Source organism: Oncorhynchus tshawytscha, linkage group LG04, assembly GCF_018296145.1.
Source record: "Oncorhynchus tshawytscha isolate Ot180627B linkage group LG04, Otsh_v2.0, whole genome shotgun sequence".
NCBI classification, from domain to species: domain Eukaryota; kingdom Metazoa; phylum Chordata; class Actinopteri; order Salmoniformes; family Salmonidae; genus Oncorhynchus; species Oncorhynchus tshawytscha.
In genome coordinates, this window is record NC_056432.1 from 26,733,788 (window position 1) to 26,756,344 (window position 22,557).

The 22,557-nt window shown below is 44.3% G+C and overlaps 1 protein-coding gene across 2 annotated transcripts in view; it reads right to left on the reverse strand.

Annotated features, from left to right (window-relative positions):
* Positions 1 to 22,557, reverse strand: part of igsf9b (immunoglobulin superfamily, member 9b) — a 51,761-nt gene that overhangs the window by 27,899 nt on the left and 1,305 nt on the right. For both annotated transcript variants that reach the window (XM_024417463.2, XM_024417462.2), the window contains exons 2-3: positions 13,693 to 13,788; positions 11,780 to 11,986 (exon numbers count right to left, since the gene is read on the reverse strand). In XM_024417463.2, coding sequence (XP_024273231.1) covers positions 11,780 to 11,986; positions 13,693 to 13,753 — 268 coding nt within the window. In that variant the 5' untranslated portion in view covers positions 13,754 to 13,788. The remainder of the gene's footprint in view (positions 1 to 11,779; positions 11,987 to 13,692; positions 13,789 to 22,557) is intronic.

A 22,557-nucleotide genomic window follows, 5' to 3' on the forward strand; every position in this document is an offset into this window, starting at 1 on the left:
GGGGGCTTTACTATTCTTAGGTAGCGGAATGACTTTTGCTTCCCTCCAGGCCTGAGGGCACACACTTTCTAGTAGGCTTAAATTGAAGATATGGCAAATAGAGGGGCAATATAATCTGCTATTATCATCCAAGTTGTCAGACCCTGGTGGCTTGTCATTGTTGATTGACAACAATCATTTTTTCACCTCTTTTTCACACACTCACTTTATGGAATTCAAAATGACAATTCTTGTCTTTCATAATTTGGTCTGATATACTTGGATGTGTAGTGTCAGCGTTTGTTGCTGAAATGTCATGCCTAAATGCTAATCTTGCCAATGAAAAAAAACATTAAAGTAGATGGAAATATCAGTCGGTTTTGTAATGAATGAGCCATCTGATTCAATGAATGATGGAGTTGAGTTTGCCTTTTTCCCCAAATTTATTTGAAGGCGCTCCAAAGCTTTTTACTATCATTCTTTATGTAATTTATCTTTGTTACATAGTGTAGTTTATTCTTCTTTTAATTCAGTTTAGTCACATGATTTCTCAATATGCAGTAAATTTTCCAATCGGTTGTGTAGCCTGACTTATTTGCCATTCCTTTTGCCTCATCCCTCTCAACCATACAATTTTCCAATTCCTCATAAATCCATGGGGATTTAACAGTTTTTACAGTCATTTTCTTAATGGGTGGATGCTTATTAGTAACTGGGGAAAACAATTTCATAAATGTGTCAATTGTCTGTTTGCTCCTCATTAAACACCACAGACCAACAAATATTATTTACATCAACAGCATAGGCAAACTTTTGTATGACCTCTTATACACTATATTAGGCCCAGCCTTTGGCTACTATTTAATTGAATTATTTTACCTTTATTTTACTAGGCAAGTCAGTTAAGAACAAATTCTTATTTTCAATGACGGCCTAGGAACAGTGGGGCAGAACGACAGATTTTGTACCTTGTCAGCTCGGGGATTTGAACTTGCAACCTTTCGGTTACTAGTCCAATGCTCTAACCACTAGGCTACCCTGCCGCCCCTATATTGTGATCACTACATGGATCTGGATAATGCTTTCAAGCACATTTCTACAGCATTAGTAAAGATGTGATCAATTCATGTTGATTATTTCATTCCTGTGCTGTTTGTAACTACCCTGGTAGGTTGGCTGATAACCTGAACCAGGTTGCTGGCACTGGTTACAGTTGTAAACTTTTTGAAGCTTTTTCTTGAGTGGGCAGCTTGATGAAAGCCAGTCAATATTTAAATCACCCAGAAAATATACCTTTCTGTCAATATCACATACATTATCAAGCATTTGACACATGTTATCCAGATACTGACTGTTAGCACGTGGTGGTCTATAGCAGCTTCCCACAAGAATGGGCTTTAGGTGAGGCAGGTGAACCTGTAGCCATATTACTTCAACAGTATTTAACATGAGATCTTCTCTAATCTTTACAGGAATGTGGCTCTGAATATAAACAGCAACACCTCCACCACTGGCATTTCTGTATTTTCTGTAAATGTTCTAAACTTGTATTACTACCACTGTATCATCAAAGGTATTGTCTAAGTTAGAGGTCGACCGATTATATTTTTCAACGCCTATACCGATATCGATTATTGGAGGACCAAAAAAAGCAGATACCGATTAATCGGACAATTATTTTTTTTTTTGTAATAATGACAATTACAACAATACTGAATGAACACTTATTTTAACTTAATATAATACATCAATAAAATCAATTTAGCCTCAAATAAATAATGAAACATGTTCAATTTGGTTTAAATAATGCAAAAACAAAGTGTTGGAGAAGAAAGTAAAAGTGCAATATGTGCCATGTAAAAAAGCTAACGTTTAAGTTCCTTGCTCAGAACATGAGAACATACAGTATGAAAGCTGGTGGCTCCATTAAACATGAGTCTTCAATATTCCCAGGTAAGAAATTTTAGGTTGTAGTTATTATAGGAATTATAGGACTATTTCTCTCTATACCATTTGTATTTCATATACATTTGACTATTGGATGTTCTTATAGGCACTTTAGTATTGCCAGTGTAACAGTATAGCTTCCGTCCCTCTCCTCGCCCCCTACCTGGCCTCGAACCAGGAACACATTGACAACAGCCACCCTCGAAGCATCGTTACCCATCACTCCACAAAAGCAGTGGCCCTTGCAGAGCAAGGGGAACAACTACTTCAAGGTCTCAGAGCGAGTGTGCAGTCACCGATTAAAATGCTATTAGTGCGCACCCTGCTAACTAGCTAGCCATTTCACATTGGTTACACCAGCCTAATATTGGGAGTTGATAGGCTTGAAGTCATAAACAGCTCAATGCTTGAAGCACAGCGAAGAGCTGCTGGCAAACGCATGAAAATGCTGTTTGAATGAATGCTTACGAGCCTGATGCTGCCTACCATCGCTCAGTCAGACTCCTCTATCAAATATCAAATCATAGACTTAATTATAACATAACACACGGAAATACGAGCCTATCGTCATTAATATGGTCGAATCCGGAAACTATCATTTTCGACAAAACGTTTATTGTTTCAGTGAAATACAGAACCGTTTCGTATTTTATCTAACGGATGGCATCCCTAAGTCTAAATATTGCTGTTACATTGTACAACCTTCAATGATATGTCATAATTATGTACAATTCTGGCAAATTAATTATGGTCTTTGTTAGGAATGAATTTCCTGTCGTACATACCTACACGTACGCTACGGTCACAAGACGCAGGCCTCCTAATTGTCCCTAGAATTTCTAAGCAAACAGCTGGAGACAGGGCTTTCTCCTATAGAGCTCCATTTTTATGGAATGGTCTGCCTACCCATGTGAGAGACGCAGACTCGGTCTCAACCTTTAAGTCTTTACTGAAGACTCATCTCTTCAGTGGGTCATATGATTGAGTGTAGTCTGGCCCAGGAGTGTGTGGTTGAAGATATCCCTCTAGTGGTGTGGGGGCTGTGCTTTGGCAAAGTGGGTGGGGTTATATCTTTCCTGTTTGGCCCTGTCTGGGGGTATCATCGGATGGGGCCACAGTGTCTCCTGACCCCTCCTGTCTCAGCCTCTAGTATTTATGCTGCAGTAGTTTATGTGTCGGGGGGCTAGGGTCAGTTTGTTATATCTGGACTACTTCTCCTGTCTTATCCGGTGTCCTGTGTGAATTTAAGTATGCTCTCTCTAATTCTCTCCTTCTTTCTCTCTCTTGGAGGACCTGAGCCCTAGGACCATGCCTCAGGACTACCTGGCATGAGGACTCCTTGCTGTCCCCAGTCCACCTGGCCGTGCTGCTGCTCCAGTTTCAACTGTTCTGCCTGCAGCTATGGAATCCTGACCTGTTCACCGGATGGGCTACCTGTCCCAGACCTGCTGTTTTCAACTCTCTAGAGACAGCAGGAGCGGTAGAGATACTCCTAATGTTCGGCTATGAAAAGCCAACTGACATTTACTCCTGAGGTGCTGACTTGCTGCACCCTCGACAACTACTAGCCTGGTTCCTCTCTAGTTTTCTTCCTAGGTTTTGGCCTTTCTAGGGAGTTTTTCCTAGCCACCCTGCTTCTACACCTGCATTGCTTGCTGTTTGGGGTTTTAGGCTGGGTTTCTGTACAGCACTTTGAGATATCAGCTGATGTAAGAAGGGCTATATAAATATATTTGATTTGATTTGACTTCACACAGTTCACAATGAGCCAGGCGGCCCAAACTGCTGCATATACCCTGACTGCTTGCACGGAACACAAGAGAAGCGACACAATTTCCCTAGTTATAGGAAAATCATGTTAGCAGGCAATATTAACTAAATATGCAGGTTTAAAAATATATACCCGTGTATTGATTTTAAAGAAAGGCATTGATGTTTATGGTTAGGTACACACTCATCTGCAAAATCTTTAAAAAGGGGTAAGCCACGCTTCAGGGACAAGAGGTAAATACCTTCACCCAAACCTTCAGGAACTCCGCTGCGGGGGAGAAAAACACCATCAAAAGAGCATCACCACCAATGGTTCACTCTCTCCCGCCGAAACCAAAGCCGGGGCTTCAGGCTGCCCCGGAATGATGTAATCCGATTCACACTCTGAAAACCCGCCAATCAGGGATAGTATATCGTCCTCGGAATCCAAACTCTGAACACAGGTAAAGAAACCGGAATGAGCCAAACTCAACTGAGATGACACCCCTATCAACTCCAGCCATCAATCTTCCTCACAAAGTCAGCCCGGCCGGAGACAATGGTCACACAAAATATTCCAAACCAATGCCTCCTGAGTTTGTTTCCACCTCTGGCAAACAGGACAGCACTCATGAGTATCATTCATTTTCATTGTGAAACCACATTCCATAAGCCACGGTCAGTGGTTCAAACTCAGCTGGTTAGCCTTTTTGAACTTACTCTTGCCACTGACCATCTTACTCAAGCAAGGAAGCATTAGCTACACAAGCAGAGCAAAGTAGTTTGCTTTTAGCAAATCCAAAAAAGCAATGCCAAGACCCAAAACTCACAACATCTACAGTGATGAGTACTCTCTCTCCACTAACAGACACGTATTGTAACTCGGAGCCAAATCTCGTAGCCTTCGTGTGCTTAAAACGTTTGTAAATTACGTGACATGTTCTTCCTTCGGGAGAGCTGAAGTGCGAAGAATTGAGGAAATGGATGCGAGCCCAGTTATTATAGCCAGGAAGGTGGGGCTTCTGAGGGAGGGCTCGGCATCCATTGGCCGATGGGGCTTGATTTCAGTCTCTCCCACTGCTCCCTCATCATAACACTGATGTCCGGGAGGGCACTCGCCTGGGCTACGGCGGTGTGGGAGCAACAGTCCACCGTCTGCCTCAGTCTGGAGGAGTTTGTGGCGGAGGTACGGAAGGTGGTCGAGTCTCCATTGTCCGGGAGAGAGGCTGCTCGTAAACTGCTCCAGCTACGTCAAGACGTCCATAGTGTGGCAGACTATGCGGTGGATTTTCACTCATTGGCAGCTGAGAGTGCCTGGAAACCAAAAGCATTATTCGACATGTTCGACACGGATTATCGGAGGTGATCAAAGATAAGCTCACAGCCCGGGAGCTGCCTATGGATCTCAACTCCCTCATAGTCTTGACCATCCGGATCGATGGGCGGCTACGAGAATGTAGAAGGGAGAGGGAATCTGTCCCCTGTTGCCCTCGCTTGCCCTCGATTCCCATGTTGCCTCAGAGGAATCCCGGAAACCCCCGAAGGCATTTCCGAGAGAATCAAATGTCACACGAGTGCTCACGGGAATTGCAGAGGGCGGACGCCTCCTCCAGAGCCCAAGCTACTGGGAAGGGCTTCGATTATCTCCGGATGAACGTAAACACAGACTGAACACCAGGAGCTATCTGTATTGCGGGACAACAGGACATTATATTTCCATCTGTCCATTAAAAAGTCCAGGCTCATCAGTAGGTATGAGTACTCTGTTGAGCCGGATGAGGAACCCATTACTCGCACCCGTATCAATGCCACCCTTTTATGGGGTGACCAGGCCAAATTACTCTGGGTGCTCATTGACTCTGGGGCAAATGAGAGCTTTATCAATACTCCCTTGGTGTCGGAGCTTGGTATCTCCACTCAGCCCATCTCCATTCCCATGGACGTCAGAGTGCTGGATGGGCAAACTATTGGCAGAGTCACCCGCAATACCTGCCATTGACCTTCTCCCAGACACTACACCCCCTCGGGGGTTGGCTTTACACCCTGTCGGGTCTGGAGACCAAGGCTATAGAGGAGTACAATGAGAACTCACTCATTGCAGGGAGTATTTGCCCATCGGCCTCCCCCGCTGGCGTAGGGTTCTTCTTTGTGGAGAAGGACAAAACCCTGCACCCATGTATCAACTACAGGGGTTAATGGGTAAAGAATACCCTCTACCACTCACCTCCTTGGCTTTCGAACCTCTTAAGGTAGCGACCATCTTCTCTAAGTTGGACCTTCAGAACGCCTACCATATGGTTCGGATACGGGAAGGAGATAAGTGGAAAACAGCCTTTAACACAGCTAGCGGGCACTATGAGTACTTAGTTATGCCATTCGGGCTGACCAACGCTCCCGCTGTGTTCCAGGCCCTGGTCAACAATGTGCTCCGGGACATGCTGAACCGGTTCGTGTTTGTCTACCTCGACGATATCATGGTCTTTTCCCGGTCAGCTCAAGAACACGTCCTCCACGACAGACAAGTCCTTCCGCGTCTCCTGGAGAACCAGCTTTTAGTTAAAACAGAGAAGTGTGAGTTCCATCGCTCCACCATCTCCTTCATTGGATACGTCATCGCTGCAGGACATATACAGATGGATCCAGACAAGGTGAGAGTGGTGGTGGATTGGCCTCAACCCACATCCAGAGTGCAGCTGCAACGTTTCCTGGGCTTTGCTAACTTCTACCGCCGCTTCATCCAGGATTACAGCAGCATCGTGGCTTCCCCCCTCTCAGCAGTCACCACCCCCAAGGTTCCCTTCACGTGGTCTCCAACAGCTGGCCAGGCATTCTCGTACCTCAAACATCGATTCACTACAGCCCCCATCTTAGTCCATCCGGACCCATCCCGTCAGTTTGTGGTGGAGGTTGACACCTTGGATGTCAGAGTTGGGGCCATCCAGTCCCAGCGTTCTGCCCAGGATTAAAAGCTGCACACCTGCGCTTTCCTCTCCCATCGTCTTACCCCTGCTGAGAGGATCTATGATGTCGGAAATCGAAAACTCCTTGCTGTCAAGATGGCGTTGGAGGAGTGGAGGCAGTGGTTGGAAGGGGCAGAACACCCATTCTTAGTGTGGGTGGACCATAAGAACCTGGAATATCTCTGCACCACCAAGCACCTCAACTCCAGGCAGGCTCGTTGGGCCCTGTTATTCACCCGGAGGGGTTCCGGCTAACCAGATGTTTGTCCCGGACTCTGGCCATTCCCCGATCCTGGAATGGGCGCATTCCTCTCGACTGACCTGCAATCCAGGCTCCAGTCAGACCCTGGCTTTTGTTCGACGACGCTTTTGGTGGCCTTCCATGGTGCCGGATGTCTCCGCATTCGCCACCGCCCGCACGGTGTGTGCACAAAATAAGACCCTGCAGCAAGATATGGCTGGCCTATTTCAACCACTCCCTGTTCCTCACCGCCCCTGATCCCATATATTGGGCTCCCCCCATCAGACGGCAACACTACTATCATGACGGTGGTGGATAGGTTTTCTAAAGCCATCTATATTATTCCCCTTCCCAAGTTACCCTCAGCCAAGGACACGGCTCAGCTCATGGTGCAGCACATCTTCTGGATCCATGGACTTCCAGGCGACATGGTCTCCGATCAGGGTCCCCAGTTCTCGTCCCGGTTCTGGAAGGCGTTTGCACCCTCATTGGGTCGTCGGTCAGCCTGTCCTCTGGTTTCAACCCCCAATCTAACAAGCCAATCAGGACCTGGAGACGGCCCTTCGTTGCCTCGTCTCCACCAACCCAACCACCTGGAGCCAGCAACTCGTGTGGGTTGAATACGCCCGCAACACCCTTCCCTGCTTGGCCACTGGTCTCTCGCCCTTTGAGTGTTCCTTGGGATATCAGCCCCCGCTCTTCCCCGAGCAAGAGGAATTCAGCATACCCTCTGCCCAGATGTTCATCCGCCGCTGTCGCCGTCCCGGGCTGCTCTTTTGAAGACCACATCCAGGTATCGCAACAAGCGGATCTCCACCGGACCCCTGCTCCCCGCTAGTGGCTTGGGCAGAGAGTATGGCTGTCCACTCGGGACCTGCCCCTCCGAGTGGAGTCCCGTAAACTTTCCCCCCGTTTTATCAGCCTATTCCTCAACTCTAAAATCCTTAGCCCCTCTGCTGTTCGCCTTCTGTTGCCCCACACCCTCCGTATCCATCCTACATTTCGTGTGTCCAAGATAAAACCTGTGTCTCACTGTCCTTTATCTTGTGTTTCCAGGTCCACTCCTCTCCCCCATCTCATCCATGACCATCCGGCTTACACGGTGAGGCGCCTACTGAGTGTTCGACCTCGAGGCAGGGGATACCAGTACCTGGTTGACTGGGAGGGTTATGGCCCAGAGGAGAGGTGCTAAGTCCCTGCTAAGAACATCCTGGACTCAGCCCTCATTGCTGAGTTCCACCGTCGGCACCCTGGTCAACCAGGTATGTGCCCAGGCAGGGCGCCAGGTGGCGCTCCTAGAGGAGGAGGGGTCCTGTCACACACTGATGGGTTTCACCTGTCTTTGTGCTTGTCTCCACCCCATTCCAGGTGTGGCCCATCTAACCGATTATCCCATGTGCATTTATACCTGTGTTCTCTGTTTGTCTGTTGACAGCTTGTCTTGTCTTGTCAGGTTTTACCAGCGTGCTTTCCCGTCTTCCTGTTTTCTCAAGTTTCTGTTTCCTAATATTCCCAGTTCTGACATTCTGCCTGCCCTGACCCCGAGCCTGCCTGCCGTTCTGTACCTACCTGACTCTGCCCTGGATTACGGACCTCTGCCTGCCCTTGACCTGTCTTTTGCCTGCCCCTTGTTTGGTCAATAAACATCTGTGATTCTAGCTGTCTGCATCTGGGTCTTATCCTGAGTTCTGATACTTTCAATTTATAACCCTTTATAACTACTCTTCCAACAGTACAGGTGTTGTATCTTAATTTGATCATCCTACTGTTGCAGGAAATGCAAATTTGTAGTGTATTCAAGGTTTAAACTTTCCACTTTAACATTTCAGACTTGATTTTCCCTATCCAAAACTGCATCAACCCCTAATTTAAAAAAATTATAATCCAAACAAAAATGCACATTTCCTGTTGCTGCATGATTATTTTCCTTCTGTGAGAAACTTAGATGAACTCAGATTAAGATCCTATATCTGTAGGTAACAGAGGCCTGGCTCAACCAAAGCTCCTCTCTTCTCCTGTGTGAAACTCAAGCCAAGTCTGGGACAGGTCTGGGATAAGGTAGAACCTCCCAGGCAGTGCTTGGGGCTTAAAGAAGGACTTCACACAAAAGCTCCCAAGCAGCACAATACTGGGCCTGATCTCATTCCCATGGGATACACCTACAGCGCTGTGAGATAACAGAAGTAACAGAACCTTTGTCCTGATGGAGTAACTTAGAGCTGGAGAACATGAGATCCACGGATCTAGCCTGCATTGCATTCTTCTCATATTGTGTCACTGTTTGGCAAACGTCTCCCTGGTCCAGTTTTAGTAGAAATACAGATTGCTGCTGGATCATGTGGGTCAGCCTCAGCGGCCACCTCTCTGTTTGGCTCTCTCCTGGCTGAGTTGGTCGAATAGGGTCATGTTTAGTAAGGCATTGTTGACCAACGTAAAATGTCAATTCCAATTAAAAGATGGTGGAGGAACAAGGCTCATTAATTGAGGTTATTTAATGTGTGTATTTGTATGAGGGCCAAACAAGGCCATGACTCCCCCGGTGTTCACGGCTCACACTGAGACAGAATGATGGGGGCCTGCTGGGCTGAGTCTGGGGTTTTGCCGCTGTCGTTCTACCCCCAGGAGGGTGTGCCCTCCACACCGTCTCCACTCATTTACTTCAGCGGAGAGGACACATTTGATCTGCCCTTTTTAGAGCAAGTGCCCCTGACAGCCCGACAGTGAATGGAGACTCACATTTCCTCAAAAAGCACAACTCCAACAGACTTCACTAGCTGAGTTCACTCTACTTCAGTATTTCAGTGACTATTTATTTGTCTCTTCCTCTTTGTTCTCAGGTGATTGATGTTCAGCCCTCCAGGGCATGTTTAGAAAAGAGACATGGAGGAAGAAGGATGTGGCACTGGACAGACTCCTTCAAAATGGTTTCTCTCCAGAAATAAAAGATTTGCAGAGCAGCCTGCACAAGTAATCTGTCTGTTTCAGAGCGAATGGCTTCTAATGGGGTCAACAGAAGGACATTACTCTGTGGCACAGACACAGACACAGCAAGCACTCCTCAAGCACTCACTGTAATCTGAAATACACTTGATATCCTATCTGAACAATTAAAGATTAAACGTATTACTTTATTATACCCCCATCCAAGATAATGCTTCCTCTCATTCTTTCATGAGACACTATTAGACTGGCGGATGGCGTCAGTGCAAGATTGTACATGAGAGATAGAGCAGTCTCATAAACTCTTAATAAGGATGATAAAAAGCTAGGCATTTCTTCCTATTACTAAAAAGTTTTGTTGTGCTTGTTAGTCCCTGAGCATAGACAGCTTGAGACAAAGATCAGGAAGTGGTTGTGTTTCATACTGTCTAGTGAGGTGGGGCTGTGGTTCAATCTGAAATCCCCCATACATTTTAATTTGATGGTAGAATACATTAGATCCGCAGTGCTGATACGCTTCACATGTTGCCACCTGCCTCCAAAAGGAGGGGAGCTGAGAGGATATGAGGCAGACAGTTTCTAACAAACCGTTAGATTGTTGTTGTTACTTTTCTGTTGTTTTTACCCCCATAGCCTCAGTGATGAATTATGGTTTATGTTGCATCACATGTTGCATCACATTGCCTTAAAACAATAACACTGGGGTTTATGGGTGGGTCAGAAAGACGGCCAGACATCTGTTGGTTAGTGCTCTTCCGGCCATTCCTGAATTGTCAGAGCCTGGTCGGTGTCCAGTGCACACCAGGGTCCATTTGATCTTTAGTGTGATAGCTGAAATCATCTACTGATTGTTTTTAAGTGAAAACCAACTGTAGGTGGACTTGAAAAGCTTCCTGCCAGGTTCAGTGACCTCGATGAGAGAATATGGGATTTTGGAGGCACAAGTACTGGCGTGGGCTCCGTCAGAGGAAGGGGTGGATGTGATATAGACCTTTGTCTTTTGTTCTCTGAGAGACAATGACTGGATTATGGTACTCTAGGTAAGAAAACTCTATTATTCCATATACTTAATTCATTCTCCATACAGCAAAGCAACCTCTTCACTGGGTCACCCCACTGAATACCAATAAAAAACTGTCATCAGACCACCAGCCCCCACCCCAACCAAGCCTGTCTCAATTCAACCATACTTTTTTTTATCATCCCCCCCCCCCTGCACTCACACACATATGCATGCACACACAAAAACACACAAACATACACACATACATGTGCACACACCCACACACAGCCCCGTCTGTCATCCCACCTCCCTGACTGATCCATTAACATATTTACGTCCTCACCCAAGCCCTGCCCCAGTCCCCTGCCCCAGTCCCCGCCCCGGGACTATGGAGGCCCTACCACACACCCAGACACACAGTGTAATTACAGGGCTCTTGTTTGGGTGGATTACCTATTTGGGGTATTCTCACCACTAAACCCCCCAGCATTCATAAATACCATTGTAGCCCCCTTCCACTTCCCCTCCCCCACTCAAAACAAAACAGCTGTACTTAAATCACATTCCCAGCGAGCTACTAGTGAGGGGAAAGAAAGCCTCAAAGGAAGGTAATTGAAAGTTGTTTTAAGACAATGTGACCTTGTTGCACAGAATCTCTTCAGATATAATCAGAGAAATGCGTATTTTTCAGGTCCTTGTCTTGAGGTTAAACTCCTTTGTCCTTCTCCCATACGATACACTGAGGAATGTAGAGACTGCACTGGGGTGTTGTATGCAGGCAAATGGCTCCCAATAAACCAGCAGGACAAAAGATTAAATTGCACCAGGACTTAAAGTGAGACCCAAAAGGTTCAAATGTTCAGCCATGTTGTATAACTGCAATTGCCAGTGTATTTACTATGCATTGTGTAATTTGAAAGAAGCAGTGATAAGACATAGATCTGGGACAAGAGGACTCACCCTTGTAGTTGGGATGCACACGTGGTGCGTACACTCCGAATTTGATGAGGATGGGAACATTGTAACCCAGACGAACCCACTCCACCACGTGCAGTGGGAACAAGTTTGGGGTGGTTACTCCTGTAGAAAGGGGGTTAAGACTGCAACCTAGCTCTGCAGTCCCCCCAACCCTGGCTCGTACCACCGCCTCCACACCCTGGGACGTACCTGAGGAGAAAGCACACAGGTTGCAATAATACAATGGTGGTAGGCTGAGCATGACTGGTGAATCGGCAGTAAAACATGTTGATGCCTGAAGAGTCAACAGTCAAGATCCACATGTGGATCTGTTCCACATAGGTTTGAGTCTCATGCAGAGCCAGATACATGCTGAGTTTTCTCCAAAATGCATTCTGTGGAATTTCTGGTTCTGAAGATATTGAGTAAATATTCACTTGATTTTTTGCAGGGCCGAGAACCGATGATAAAATTGTTTAGCAGCCAGCAACAGCTTGGCTCCTTTATGAGAGGGAAGGGGAGGACAAGAAACAAGAAACAAGACTAAACCCAAAAGGCAAGGATGGAAAAAAATGGAAGGACATTGAGAAACTAACATGCAGTAAAGGATAAGAGATTAGAGTAGATAGCAGAAACACATTTAAATGTCAATAAATATTGGATGTCAGCCTGCATATTTCCAATGACTGTGTTAATCTCTAGAGTATGCTTAGTTTAAAACAGACATACAGGGGCCATGTAAAACAATGACACTCCATTTGGTGACAAGACCGCTGGACTGCAAGTCTTTAAACATGTTTCAATTCCATTAACGACACATGGGCCAGAGCCTGAGAGCCTGGCAGTGTTGTGTTGTCTCTGTACCTCGTCTGGCCTAGTGATTAAGCACTAATCTCAAAGGGGGACACTCCCTGATAGAGGGCAGGGCAGCAGGCCCACTCTGCCACCCCCTGGGGTCCACACATGGCTTGCGCTCCACAAAACTCCCCTCCCCCTAGAAGCGTGCCTTTGGGATGGGGCCAGTATAAATCCCAGATTGATCTTAATCCGCACCCGTAGATATTTTTTAGAGTAGGATTTCACCCCATTCCCTTGTACACACTTGTGTCTAGACCCCCAGACCCCCTCCTCATCACTTTCCCCAATCCAGGCCATGTGTACATAGTGGCAGATGTCAGAGATTTATCCGTATGATGCTGTGAATCATATGTTCTAGGGAGTACATTCAGAAAATTCCACTGGCCAGTACATGAGAGTCAAGGGCTATGTGAACAATGAATCTAAAGAGAGTGAAATAAACTACAGAGGAAAATACATTGGTAGTTAAGGGTAGAAAAGGATGCAGAGAGACAGAAACGGAAGATAATGAATTGGATGAGAGGGTTTCTCTGATAATGAATTGGATGAGAGGGTTTCTCTGATAATGAATTGGATGAGAGGTTTTCTCTGATAATGAATTGGAGGAGAGGGTTTCTCTGATAATGAATTGGATTTAGAGGGTTTCTCTGATGATGAATTGGATGAGAGGGTTTCTCTGATAATGAATTGGATGAGAGGGTTTCTCTGATAGTGAATTGGATGAGGTTTTCTCTGATAATGAATTGGATGAGAGGGTTTCTCTAATAATGAATTGGATGAGAGGGTTTCTCTGATAATGAATTGGATGAGAGGGTTTCTCTGATAATGAATTGGATGAGAGGGTTTCTCTGATAGTGAATTGGATGAGATGTTTTCTCTAGAGGTACATTTTACATGATATGTTTTTACAGTGTATAATTTAACTACAGTGTTGTACCATTGTAATAGAAATGTATGAAGTGAATTACTTGGGTAGCTAGGAGAGCAAGGCAGGTGTAAGGAGAGAAACCAATAAAAATGTGATGAGCATCTTCCCAGATGTACAGTATGATACTTACGCAGCAGACAGAGGGCAACAACAGTGGTGACACCCAGAAGCCACAGTCTCTCCAATCCCATGGCCGTCCCTCACACTCCTTCACACATCTCCCAACCTGAAAACACAGAAACACACACATTCAATTCAAACCTCTGACATAGAGTAACACACAGCCTTCAATACTGTACAAGGACCTTCCCACTGCATCTGGCATCAGACAAGACCAAGGTAATCGTCCAAGTTAACATCAACCCTAAAGTATTTCATAATCCCTACTTTAAACTGGATTCCAGTCTGTTGATCACTTGATAACTGACTGCATTCTGTAAATAATCTTTGCACACTGCAAATGTGATGTCTGATCTGTGGTTGGGATTTGGGAAACATGCTTATTCAAACTAGCATTGGGAGGGGAAATATTTCCTCTGAGTGGAATATTGCCCCATGCCCTGTTTGTGTGTGTGTGTGTATGTGTGTGTGTGTGTGTGTGTGTGTGTGTCCCTGTCACTGATACGGTCAAAGAGATTTACCTTCTGCCTCTGATTGGTTCAGCTCATACCGTAGGTCTCCTATCATGCTAACTGGGCTAAAAGCTATAGACACGTGACACGTGCAAGAGGAAATCACCAGCGACATCTCTGTTTACTGACTGGCTATCTCAACCTGGAATATACAAGGTCTGAGGTCATCTGCCTTTGGCCTAAAGAGCAGGAACCCAGACTTTATCAAAGAAATTGGAAATACAGACATTGTCATCCTACAAGAAACATGGTATAGAGGAGATCTCATCATCCCAACCCCAGTCTAGTCATCATCCCAACCCCAGTCGTCATCATCCCAACCCCAGTCGTCATCATCCCAACCCCAGTCTAGTCTTCATCCAAACCTCGGTCTAGTCATCATCCCAACCAGAGTCTAGTCTTCATCCCAAACCCAGTCTAGTCTTCATCCCAACCCCAGTCTTCAATGCACTTTAAATGTATTTCTCCTCTTGAGTTTCAATGTAAAAAAAAAATGGTATCGTCCAGAGTTTTTGAGAAGTGAACCCTGTAAATGCAAGGGAATTTAATTTATATCTCTGACATTGTGCAGTATTGCTCCGACCCACTGAATACGAACAGGATATTACTGTAACCAGACTGCTCAATAATCAATTTCCTAGAAAGTAAAATGTTTAGAGCCTGACAATAAAATGGGTCAATAAAGCTGGGAAAACTGAATCTGTGCTACACTGTCTGGTCAGTGATGTGTTAAGGTTGCAAAATCTACAATTTAAATGATCCCCTTCCCTTTCTTAGAAAATAATGGAATGACCCCCCCATCCCCACATACACACTGTATTCTCCCACACACTTTATTCAGAGCCACTAATACCAGCTTATCACTAGTGTAAGTTAATTACACTAATATAAGGAGGCTATTTTTGGAAAGCTAACAACAGCATATTACGCCAACTCAACTCACGTGACACATTTGGTGCTCTAGTGTCGCATGTTAGTTTGCCATTTCATCATGTAAAAACTGGCGCACTAGTATTATCCAGCCCTAACTCCAGGTTCGGCAATTTACCTGTGCTGAGACGGGAGGAGTGTCAATATTTGAGGTGTGTCCTTGACCTATCTAGCCATGTCCCACAGTTTACATGGAAGGAGAGATGTGCCTTTTGCGCCGGTGAATCTCGTTTTTAGAAACATAAAAAATATATAGGTTTCCCCCCCATTTTGTTTAATTTGATTAAAAACTAAGCATAGCCTACCCTCCCTTTAATCAAGGCTGGTTTAGCAGCATCGCATAGGTGTGTCTTTTTATCCTGACCATTAGCCAAAAGTACCCTATGAATAAAGGGGTTTTAATATGGTCTACTGAGAGTGCTTTGAGGTTTTTTCCCTCACAATTCACATATCTGAATTTCACTTGTTCAAGTAGGCCAGGGGATGGCAATAGGTGGCCCGTGGGCCAAAACTGTCCCGAAAGTGATTTTTTGGGGCTGACTAAAGTCTTTAGTATTTTCGTTTTTGGTAAAAGAAATACTGTAAAATCACCAGGAATTCAGCTAAAAGGTATTACCACGATTTAAAAAAAAGAGACAAAGGTGATTGTGTCTCAATGTAATTAACTTCTGAAATTATTGTCATTTTCAAATACAATCTCTTTTTGGGATTAATTGTGGTCAATTGGCAGTGTACAAATTATTTAAATCACTCGGACAAAAATTGGCCAGCGGCTGAATCTAGCTGCCTAATCCTGAAGTAGGCTATCCAGTAGGCCAATTGTGCGCCGCTTCATGGGTCTATTGGTCGCGGCCAGCTGTGACACAGGCCGGGATCGAACCAGAGTCTCTAGTGACGCCTCTAGCACTGAGATGCAGTGCCTTTGCAATGAGCGCCTCTCGTCCGTTTACCAAAGACACACTACTATTCAGTCTTCTGATGTTTTTGAGAATCTTCCTCGCACATAGGAATTTATACAATTGACTAGGGACAGGATGATGGCAAGGAAACCAAACAAAGCGGATTTAACTTATTTTTTTAAATAATATATTTTATATATTTATATATTTTTCAATATCCAATTGGAAGTTACAGTCTTCAGCCATCGCTGTAACTCCCGTACAGACTTGGGAAACACAACCCTGCCAAGCTTCTTAACACACTGCTCACTTAACCCAAAGCCAGCCACACCAATGTGTTGGAGTAAACACTGTCCAACTGGCAAACTTGTCAGTGTGCATGAGCCTGGCACACCACAGGAGTTGCTAGAACGCAATGGAACAAGGACATCCCAGCCAGCCAAACCCACCCCTAAACCGGATGATGCTGGGCCAATTGTGCGCCGCTTCATGGGTCTATTGGTCGCGGCCAGCTGTGACACAGGCCGGGATCGAACCAGAGTCTCTAGTGATGCCTCTAGCACTGAGATGCAGTGCCTTAGACCGGTGCGCCACTTGGGAGGTGGATTTAACTTCTTTAGAAAAACAGCATGTTTCATGGAAACAAACATCATTATGTTGTCATCCAGAGTCACATTTATTTATTTTCCATGCTATAGACGGGTTGGTTGATTAGCAACAAAACCGACGTGTGTACAACAATGGTGCAACACAGACAGGCTGGGCTTAGATTGTTGACAACAACAGTCTACGATGTTTATTGATAACATAAATCAATTTGCACAATGACCACTTGTTGTCTCTAAAAAACTTTGTTACACTGTTACAGCGAATTTGAGCCATATTACCAAAGACATGACGTTAGTCAAAACACCTCAACACAAGACATGGTATCAAGAACAAGATCAAACTTGCTGGAACGAGCCACTTACGATTTCCCACATGGTAGTCATTGTTGCTAGCTATCTGGCCGTCCAGAATCACAACAACACACGGCCTTCTGCCTCTTGAAGCACGAGCATCGTTTTCGTGACGTTGTCAGCGAACCCATCTATAGCACACAATATTTTAAATACAGCAAGTTTTTAAAGGACCAAAGAGTGTGGTCTACTTCATGTTTACATTTTTGCCATGGAAAGAATATTACGGTATTGGTATCGTCACAGCCCTACAATTAACAGGAGCCTAGTGTTTTGTATAGATGTGCAAATGTTATGCAAAAATACATTTAGGCCTACAGTACGTGTGCAGTCTGCACAGAGTGCAATAGAATGAGAGAAGCAATTTATGATATCATGTTTCTGACCCGATCATATTTAGCAATATTGTTTGATTGATTATTTTTCATTTAACTTGATAAAAAAACAAACTTATTATAAAAATTCACTGTCTATGGGTTTATGGTGAGAATGTACAGTACATGGCTCAAATGCAATGCAATTTAGTCTATTTCCGGAGCTCCTGTGAAAAGTTTGGATGTGTGTAAAACCCTCCATAGCCTCCATTGTCTGTATTATACACCCACAGGGAGCAATTATTGTGCCTGTAACTGTATTTATTTACATTTTATTTTATACTTTTCGTGGTATCCAATTGTTAGTAGTTACTATCTTGTCTCATCGCGACAACTCCCGTATGGGTTCGGGCTCCCGTACGGGCTTTCGAAGGTCGAAAGCCTTGCATCCTCCGAAACACAACCCAAGCAAGTCGCACTGCTTCTTAACACAGCGCGCATCCAACCCAGAAGCCAGCCGCACCAATGTGTCGGAGGATACAACGTGCACCTGGCGAACTGGTTAGCGTGCACTGCGCCCGGCCCGCCAAAGGAGTCGCTAGTGCGCAATGAGACAAGGATATCCCTACCGGCCAAACCCTCCCTAACCCGGACGACGCTAGGCAAATTGTGCGTCGCCCCACAAACCTCCCGGTCGCTGCCGGCTGCAACAGAGCCTGGGCGCGAACCCAGAGCCTGGGCGCGTGCCCTAGAACGCTGCGCCACTTGGGAGGCCCTCTGTAACTGTATTTAGGCATAGCCTATTTAAAACAAGTTGTTGTTTCATAATACCGTCTTTTTAGGCCTACTGAATTTAATGTTGCTTATTGACAACATTTGACATGTCTTATGAGAGACCCGTTGACAGGGGAGTGTCCAGTCTACAGACCCTGCAGAGAGGGCCTGTAGGGGTCAAAGTCTACAAGTGTAGACATGAGAGACATAGGACAGCCACCACCACTATTCTGTGGCTTCAGGTACAACCTGTTTCCCATGGCAACAGAACAAGGCACAAAGTCCTTTAAATGCAAACAAATGAGGCCTACAAGTTTAGCTCAAGACGCTACATACATTGTATGTAGTAATGAGGGGTTACATACTGTAGGTCACTGATAGTATGTATATAAAATGATAGTGCTAGTCATCTGCTGATGCACAGTACACCATCTTCCATAATGTCAAAGTGTCTTTCCTCTCACAATGGAAAAGAAAATTGGGTGCATTTACAATGATTATCTCTCTATTTTTAAATAAACAGAGGACTCAGAGTTCTTTCTGAAAGCATATATTCAGACATCATTGCAATTATGGGACCTGCTCAACAAGAGTTTTTCTTTTAGTTTTTGAGTAGCTGGTTTCATACCAATACACCTTGTAAATGATTATAAATTATCAGCTTAGACGTCTACTTTTGAATTATGTTCATATTGCCCAACAGTAACTTAAGTTCCTTTCACTAAAAACTAGCTTTAGTTTAGAGGGTTGGGAATGAGTGGTAGCTAAGACCATTTTACACAGTCCTGAACAGCAGACAAATGCAGCTCTGCCAACACAGGGAGCAGATGAACCAGGGGTCTGGGGAACTGAGGAGAGGGGAACCTGGGGGTATCTGAGGGAAAGACAGAAATGACATAATAATGTCTAAGAAGCCATTGAGGGTGATCTGGACCGCTCTGCCAAACTGAGTAAGCTGATACACAACTGATACACAACCACAGACACTCATATAGTCTGGGCTTTTGCTCCCATAAGTTTGGCAATCAATGCAGTAGACTAATACACACATTTTACTTTGCAATGACAGTGTAAGGATTTTTACCCTTGTTAAGACTAGTTGCATCTCTTACTGGTCTTCAATGAGACAAATTACCTTGGACTGCACACTTGTGAACACCTAGTCTAATCCAGTACTGCCGCTCCCAACCTTAATAGTGTAATCAAATTAGAATTCAAAGTTAGAGGGCATCTGTCAGCAGCACACTGTCCTGGATATGCTTGTACAAACACTTGGTGCATTTATTATTTGGCACTGCTACCCCTAGCAGACTGACAGTCTTTGATCCAGCTGACAGATGCACTATACCAAAACTCTCCCCTTCCATCCATCACCTGTGAGAGAGCCATCATACATAAAATCCATAATCTATCAATACTGTTGTGTCTACTCCTAAGTAAAGTGTTGTAACCATGTCAGCAAATACTGTACCCTAACCCTCTAGAACATTCTGTTTACAGGAATGCTTGCCATTTTGATCGCATTATAAATAACATGGACGGTTTATCCCATCCACATGTGTCACACACTTGCAGTAGAGCTAAGGGAGCAGAAAACAAAGAGGGCCAAGCCGGATCACATACCAGCAGGTAGGCTGCAGCACAGTTTGAAGAGCCCTACATTAAGAGGTGAAAAGGTCGAAATGTGGAGGGAAATAATCCACCCCAGGCCAGGCCAGGCCAGGCCAGTAGTGAGCCCACTGAAAGCAGACCTGAAAAAAGAAGGTGAAGTTCAGATCAAAAGGATTTCCATTGAGATCACAGCTTTGCAGCTAGAATCACACCCAGACAATATTGTGAATTTATACATCAAACTCATGAAAAATCTACCTGACACTATCCATCTGTTTTACTCTCTACTTCCACTCATCTGGCAATACATAACCTTAACCCTAAGGAAATCCTATTGGCATAGCGGCCAAGGCCCATCAGTGATGGTGGTGACAGAGATGGAACTGATAAGCAGCTATATTACTTTCTTAGTAATCCTGGTTAATCCTGCTTGGTCCATGGCCTCAGAACAGGCCAGCTGGGTTTGAGGGGGGAACTTGACAAACTGAGGACCATATCACAGGTGCAAAGAAAGAACACACCTACTAGTAAATCATAAACAAAGGAAACAATTCATCCACTCCACATCCCACGAGACTAATTCTTAAAAGCAAAAGGTTTAGGCCAACAACCTAAACTTTACTGACCCAATGAGGGAGTACTGAGACCAAACTCTTATTTCAAGATGTAATGGAAAAAGAGACATCAGAGGAAGCATTTCCTACTTCTTAAAAGGTCTGAAGGTTCCACCATTTCCACTCTGATATCAAGTTCAAGTTCAAGGAAAAGCTCCTAGTAGATTTAGCTGTAGCACAAACTCATTGTGTGGAGTGTGTAGACTTTTATTTTTCGCTTCTTAGTGTTGTTTTGTCTAAAGATACCCAAAGTGCTGTAAAAAGGAATAGTAGAAAAGTACTCTCCAAATCCATGCAGGGCATTTAAGTTATACGTTGCTCAAAATACCCCAAAATTACATGTATCCCTCAGTTCCCCACTGCAATGATGGAGTGTGTAGACAGAGTATAGTCATCTATTCATCTACTACGTTCCTCACGGTTTTGTCCTTTTGTCATATCTTTCTTCTCCTCCCTACCACATGCACTCAGTTTGAGCGCTCCAGACAAAAGTGCCTTTTCGTGGGAACGTCCAACGTATAGAGGACGTGTCGGGGTCCCTGACAAAAGACAAACGTTATGCAACAGAACACGTCCGTAGACAAAGACAATGTAATGTTGCATATCCACCAGTTATACAACATTACATCCACCAGTTATGCTGTTCAAGTTGAAATGTTATTGTCACCTGCACAAGTACAGTGAAATGCTTCATTTTGAATGTGCTATTTTGCCTCTCCAGAAGTGTGTTTCTTATCAAGTCTATAAAACCCTCAGTGGAGAAGTGGATCAGCCTGGCATCAGTTGAGACCCATTAGGTCTAAATGTTGTGTACCGACATCCTCCTTTAATTTGACCAGCCCTTTAGAGTGGTTTGTCCCACCCTATGACCTCTGGTGGCTAGGCAAATCCTAATTCAGGCCAAACCATGGGGACATAAAGCTGCTTACAGACACTGAACTGAGGTGAACAGAAAGTGTCTCAAGGCATAGATAGCTGACTGCTGCACCTGAGCTAGAATAGTTCACACGAATGACCACGTCGGTTTTGTTAGAAGGTGAGAGACAAAATCAAGATGCTACCCCAATGTCTTGGTTGAGCCAAAGAAAGCTAAAATAACACGAAAGAACCCATTTGATTCTGGAGGTTCATTTGTACCTAACCAGGTCAACTCTTACCGTCTAAGACTGAGGAAAATATTCAGAGTTGCCAACAACACTGCAGATTGAAATAGCTATGTCTATACTATGGTGCTATTGACACTGCATTCAGCAGAATATTTCTTTCTTTGCTCCCTCTCTTAAATCTCCTTTAGGTTTCCCCCAAAAACTATAAGCGGTTTTGTTTCAAATCCATGCAAGAAACAAAAAAGTCAATTATATATGCTTTAGTACACCTCAATGCTAAATAAGTCATTACCCAACATTTTAAAACAGTGTAAAAAGTTAGACCTTCTCTAAACAAGTATGCAGAACATTGAACCACAGAGTCTGGTAAATAACTAAGGCCCATGGAGGAACTGAGCGTTACAGTTGGACTTCGGTCACAAAGGTCAAAACCCTGAATATTTAAATCTACAAAATTAGCAATAACAATCCCCCATCACTCTGTTATAATGGAAACTTTTACTAAACCATGAAATAAGTGCCATGTTAGAGAACTAAACTTTTTAGCATCAATGATGCCCTTGTGTCATGATGAAGCACCACAGTGCCAACAGTCAGGATCTCCAGTATCAAACTCATACCCATGTCAAGCAGAAGAAATGAAAGACACAACGCATGGTCTTTCAGAATGAAACCAGTCTCAATAACCACGTGTGGACTGAACTGGCGACTCATTCAGAGTATGAAGTAAGAAATTATACATCATATTTTAGTAGCAGATGCTGTTCTGATTTATCAGTTTTCAAACATAAAGAAATAAGATCATGTGTAGCAGTCAGGCTTATATTTGCATGCAATAAATAAGTCAAGAATAATAATTAAATCAAATATCAAAAACATTTCTAAAATGGTTACTTTAGAGCTCAATTAAGTAACTAGATGGTTTGTTTACATGGGTGCCCATGTCATAGTCTCCATATCAGGCAAAAACAGTTGCCTCTATTGTCTGATGTGCAGTCACGTGGACTGATAGGAAAGGGACCCAACCTCTATAAGAAATTACTATTCTGCTGTGATTGATTGACCATTTTTCTCTGTATGCATTAACGTAATGCATTAATTAATCTTAATTTATTGACGGCTATGAATAATCTGCCTGGTTCTAAACGTTCACTTA